Source organism: Protopterus annectens, chromosome 4.part1 (assembly GCF_019279795.1).
Source record: "Protopterus annectens isolate FY-2018-M chromosome 4.part1, PAN1.0, whole genome shotgun sequence".
Lineage (NCBI taxonomy): Eukaryota > Metazoa > Chordata > Ceratodontiformes > Protopteridae > Protopterus > Protopterus annectens.
Window position 1 is genome coordinate 483,924,922 of NC_056734.1, and position 6,000 is coordinate 483,930,921.

Consider the following 6,000-nt stretch of genomic DNA (forward strand, 5'->3'; position numbering starts at 1 on the left):
TTTCAGCCATTGACATTCTGAGCTACTGTATGATGTTTCAAAAAAATTATATTTCATGGACAGAGCACTTGAGTACTTAGGGCTGACTATTGTGCTGCTATATAAACAAAATTATACCACTGGATATTTTCAACAGACCCCACTTTAATGGATAAGCTACTTCACTGCACACAAAAACTTAGCCATTAAATATGCAATCTTGAAATTAACCCCCAAGAGATTTTAAAACATTTACATTCAAACAGTAGTTCAGAGCTCCATAGATGATGGCATAATTGATTATAGACCAATAAGGTGCAACTGTATAATTCTGCTCATGCGTAATTCATGAACTTTTCCTTCCTGAATTGTCACTGAGAATTATCCTTGACCAGTGGTTATTCTCATATTTCCAATACAGATATTCACAAGCCAGCAGTGTTTGTCAGTGGGTAGAATCTTCTCCCAGAATGACTTTCTTTGGTTTGCAACTGTAAGTGCATGCTTAGCTATTGGATCTCATGTAAGGAAAGGGCTTGATGACATTCCAGCTGCATATTACAGTGCTGCATTGTTCTCTCTGCTCCCAGTAAGGTAACACCTTGATTGGGAAAAAAAAAAATATATATATATATATATATATATATATATATATATATATATATATCTATATATATATATATATATATATATATATATATATATATATATATATATATCTATGGGTCTACTTCACAAACCCAAAATCCAACTTACTCAACTTTTATATAACCGAGACAGCAAAGCCAACAACTCAGAAGACCAACTGCCCGCAACACCGACTTTCAACTCCACATAAGTAATCACTTGGCCAACCTGAAAAACATATTAAAACCAAAGCAAAGAACCCCTCCATGTGGGGGTTGCAGCTTCCATACTCCCCCTAACTAAATATACCAACTCCAAGATCGCACTTCCGTGGGGGTAAGATCCAAAGTTCAACATGGTAGCCAAGCGGTTACTTACCTGGAGTGAAATGTCAGTGTTTCGTGATGTCGGTATTATAGATTTACGGCTTTGTCATCTTGGTTTTTTAAAATTCGGGTAAAGGGATTTTGGGGTTTGTGAAGTAGACCTGTATATATATCTCTCTGTCTTTCTCTCTCTCGATATATACATATATATATATATATATATATATAGAGAGAGAGAGAGAGAGAGAGAGCACAACTATGTTTTAATTAAAAAAACTTTTCTAAGTTGTGCATGAAACATTCTACTGAGATAATAGGAATTTTACTGTCTTTTTCTAAAACATAGATGGTCATTCATATTTTCAGTCAGTCATGAGCAGAGTATGTTAAAGATTAAATACATGAATAGTAAACTTTCTCTCTTAAACTGCACTGAAACTAGGAAGCTTTTTAGATAATTACTTTCTTTTTTGTTCTTCGTACCACCATTCAAGAACAGAAACTAAGGAATTCTCATCATTTTTGCACATGAAATGACATAATGTTACCACTAAGGAGTGACAGGTTGCATTTTAGATTCACTAAAACAGTACACAGTTATCATGCACTGAAATGCAGCAGCTAAAGCATTAAAATTCATTTAAGATTCACTTCAAAATCATGGAGCCAGATAAACATCATGTTAGATTTTGTGTTTTATTATGGCCAATGATGCAGTGCAGTAAGAAAATTATTATTGTACTGTTCTCACCATCCTGCCTTAATGCACACACAGACACACACACATAGACAAAGTAATCAAACTAAATATAAACACATATGTAATCCACTGCATAGCAAGCTCAACCACATACAGAACCTATCAAGTCAGGATTGGGGAACTCTCTGCTTTAAAAAACTCATTATAGTGGGGGGGTCCCACAGGGATCTTTACTGTGGCAGTTCTTTTTTGGTATCTGTTGCTTTGATGTCCAAACTGATGTTAGGAGTCTGTGGCCAACAAAGTTTATGGATGACTGCAAATGTGGGGCTGTCATCAACTCTCATGAGAGATCCTGAAATCTAGAAAAGAGACTATCTTGAGGAAACATATTGGGCCAGGACCATGGGCAAAGGCTGTATGCAAAAAAGTGTGGTGTTGAGTCACTTGACAAATGCCTACCCCTTAGTACCTACCACAAAGAAGACACCTACATCAGAAGTAATGCAGTAATTATGGACCTGGGCTGACCATCATGTCTGCACAGTTAGAAAATCTTTCTAAACAGCCCAGCAGGTTATCAAGGGTATATCTTCCAGATCCAGGAATGTCATCATCCCTCTCTTCCCTTATTAGGCCCATAATTAAATATAACACTCTCTTCAATGGTACCCAACCAAATCCATGACCCAACTCTGGGTACCTCAGTGCTTCTTCACTATAAAAATCAAAAGCCTGAGTTCTATGCCCTATGTCTTGAAAGTATGCTTCTACTGTTAGTCTTTTCACACACCTACAGGGTGACCTATGCCTAGCATATAAGCCTCAATTGACCTTGTCCTGTGTGATCTCCTACACAGCCACAAAACATGTAATGCCCCAAACACCCATACCAGAGACTCAAACTTCCACTGCAACATAAACAGAAATGCTGGCAGGATAGATACCTCTCCCATAAAATTCTCTTCCTCTGGGATACTCTTTCTGCATAATAAATACTACCTCTCCTCAGTGTGAATGAGTATTTACATTACTTTGTTCAAACAATACATGGAGGAATGTACTGAAAAAACACCCCTGGGCTAGCTCCTCAAAGTCTTATGGAAAGGGATAACATGTAGAGGGTATTAAGGTTATAGTTGCAGCTAGCCCTCAAACAATCCACTCAGACCAACTTTCTAGTATGAACCTATGAAGCTGATAACTTAAGTACAATAACACTCAGTATCCATGTACTTAAGCTAGGTGAGTTATAATAAAATGATGCAAAAAAGATATGAAGCATTTTTTGTAGGGAGAGCAAGTCCTCCTGCAACCCCCTAGCCCCTTACCAGAATACCCTCATCCTGAGATCATAGTACTTCCGAGAAATTGTGATCACTGTAAGGCAATGAAAAAACTGTCTGACTCTCCTGTCCTGTCCTCTCCTCTCCTCTGTACTGCAGCACCAAGAACAGACCACACTTTCAGCTGTAAGAGTGGAGCAAGCAGCAGCAGCATACAGGTAGCTGCCATCTGAAGGTATTATTCAGTTATACAAGGTGACTGCAAGCTTAACCACACTGTCCTCACACACACACACACACACACACACACACACACACACACACACACACACACACACACACACACACACACACACACACACACACAGACACAATACACACACACAAATCTCACATGCGTGCGCGCACACAGATGCACAAGTGCACACATTTATAAATGAAACTATATATGAGTACAACACTCATACTCTAACAGTTGTTATTGTTGTTGTTGTGTCTTTCGGCTTTTCCCGGTTAGGGGTCACCACAGTGGAACTCATACTCTAACGTTCCTTTTTTCTATTACTGTACAATATCTTCAATGTGAATGAATATTTTGGGAATGACAACCCACACATTAGGATATCCTAAATAACTTTCTTTGACTAAGTATTCTCAATTACAGGTATTCACTGGCCATAAGGTTTGTCAGAGGTTTGTCAAAATATGATTCATTATTGTCAAATTTATACAATGTAATGCTGTAGGACTATTTGCTAGACATCCAGGAAAATAAATTCTATTCAAAGCAAACATTTTAGCGATACACAAGTTCCTGCCCTGATTGCTGACTTGTGAGGTAAAGCATCTAGTGGAAAAAAAAAAACTTTTACAAATACATTATTTCAGCAGACAACTGGAACACAACTGTTCAAAGTCTGCATCTCACAGGACAGTGTGCCATATTAGTAGTTACATTCCAGGCTGCAGACAGAGCTAGTAATGGCAATAAGCATTATGAAAGAACGGAGACAAAAATAGCTAGAGCAGACGAGTACACACCCAAAAGGTATAAAGGATAAAGACAAGGAAAAGCTTTGGCAATTCAGTAGCCTGCTGGGAAAATGTGATTATGTTGATACTATACAGATGTTACAAATTATGGAAAATATAATGCTTCTCTCTTTTTTCTCAGGAAATGGAGCATGTAGCTCCAGTGTATGTCACCGAATATGGTGAGCTGGAATTTCCATGCCAGAAGCAGGCAGATAAGCCAGTAGAAATCCCACCAGCAGACAATCTGGATGTAGAGTACGCCACCATCGTCTTTATACCAGAACTGCCAAACAGCAAGGAAATTGCCACAAGTTACCACTCCATGCCAAATAAATTCTGTGGAAATGCTTCACCTCGTTTGAAATAGATAATGTACTATCCTTTTAGTCCCCACACATGTACTTTGTTGAACCACTTTACACAACTTTTAACAGAAAATTTTCTGTGGAATCGCATTTTAAATGTATGGAATGCTGCTCTGAGGACTAACGGCAATAGCCACGAAGTGCCGAGTGATCTCACCAAGAAGCAGTGCATGTAATAAGGCATGTTAATAAAATGTGCACCTGAAAATATGAAATGGCACACACAGTGAAGCTGACAATGGGCCACACAGGGAGAATTATCAAGTCAGGACATACTTATCAGTGGTCATATGAGGAGACATTACATTCGCACTATTACTGTCATCCCGTGACTCGGCCCTGAGCACTTGTTAATAGAGATGTTGGCACTTGGCAGCCAGAAGATGCTGCACATTGTAAACAATAACAAAGCACAGATTTAATTACTGCTGAGTGTACAATTTAAATATGACTCAGAAGAATCAGAACTGTTGTGCTTGATGTGGCATCCATTCTTGTTCTACTGGAGAACAAAACAGCTGAGTCAAAAAAGAAAACACTGACTTTATATTGATTCCAGTACTGTTACTAGTAAATGTTGTCTAAATACTGTAACTATTGTAAGATATTAATCTTATTCACTGTTAATTTAACAGAAATCAGTAAAATGTGTATATATATTTAAGACAGACAGTATTTATTGCATCATTAATTGTGTTTACTAACTGGATCATGTTCTCCTGCAGTATGAGTAACTAAACATGATAACTGTCAACAATTGTGGCACTTACAAGAACTGTTGTATGACATGCCATTTTGCTCCTGCAGACTGTTGTATCACATGGTACTTTTCTCTTGCTTGTTGAAAGGCATATAATATCACAGCTATGATCAGGAAACCTGTGCTGGCACTGGTCCAGACTTGCAGAAATGTTTTCATATGAGATAAACTTTGCTTCTTTCTCTCAGTTATTATAAGATCATAGGAAGGTACTAGGCTGTTGGCCCTGAGGCCTTTACAAGCCTAGCCAAGAAATTAGCCCATGTTCAACAATGCCCTGGTCCAGCAGGGATACAGGTGGAATCCCAGGGGTGTATTTCCTGTTCCTTACCCAGTTAGTTATCCAGGTTGTGCTTAAAAAGGGTTAATGAGGTACTCTGCTTGACCTGGAGAGGGAGTTTATTCCACAGAAGGGGAAGGCTCTGGGGCACAGATCTGTCACCCCCAACAAGTCCCATTGATGTCACAGACCAGATTGAGGTGGCGCATGCAGGTTACTCGAGTGGAGTTTGATTTGTGGATATGAAGCAGTCCCATCAAAATTGCGGTCTGAGATTGCTTTGTATGCTAAACAGTGGTCACCTCTGTGGAGTCTGTATAAGTATGAGAGGAGGGACAAGGCTTTTAGCCTATGTGTGTAGGGTAGATGTTTGAGGCCCTGGATTCTCCTGGTGAGGAATCTTTGTGGTCTCTCCAGCTGCAGCATGTGGTTTGTGAGGTATTTGTCAAAAGGGGAATTGTACTCAATAATGGGTCTTATAAGGGAAGAATACAGAGATGTTATGACCTCCTTGTCCGTGGATGAGATACCTTTACTAATGAGGTGGGCCATGTAGAAAGCTCTCTGTACAATGGAGGCAATATGGCAGTCAAAAGTAAGTTTGCTATCAACCTGGGTGCCCAAGTCCCTCACGACTGATTG

At 39.0% G+C, this 6,000-nt stretch overlaps 1 protein-coding gene across 1 annotated transcript in view; it reads left to right on the forward strand.

Annotated features, from left to right (window-relative positions):
* Positions 1-4,849, forward strand: part of PDCD1 (programmed cell death 1) — a 128,760-nt gene extending 123,911 nt beyond the window's left edge. The window contains exon 5 of the mRNA XM_044070906.1: positions 4,093-4,849. Within this exon, the coding sequence (XP_043926841.1) occupies positions 4,093-4,320 (228 nt within the window). The 3' untranslated portion in view covers positions 4,321-4,849. The remainder of the gene's footprint in view (positions 1-4,092) is intronic.
* The last annotated feature ends 1,151 nt before the right edge of the window (positions 4,850-6,000 follow it).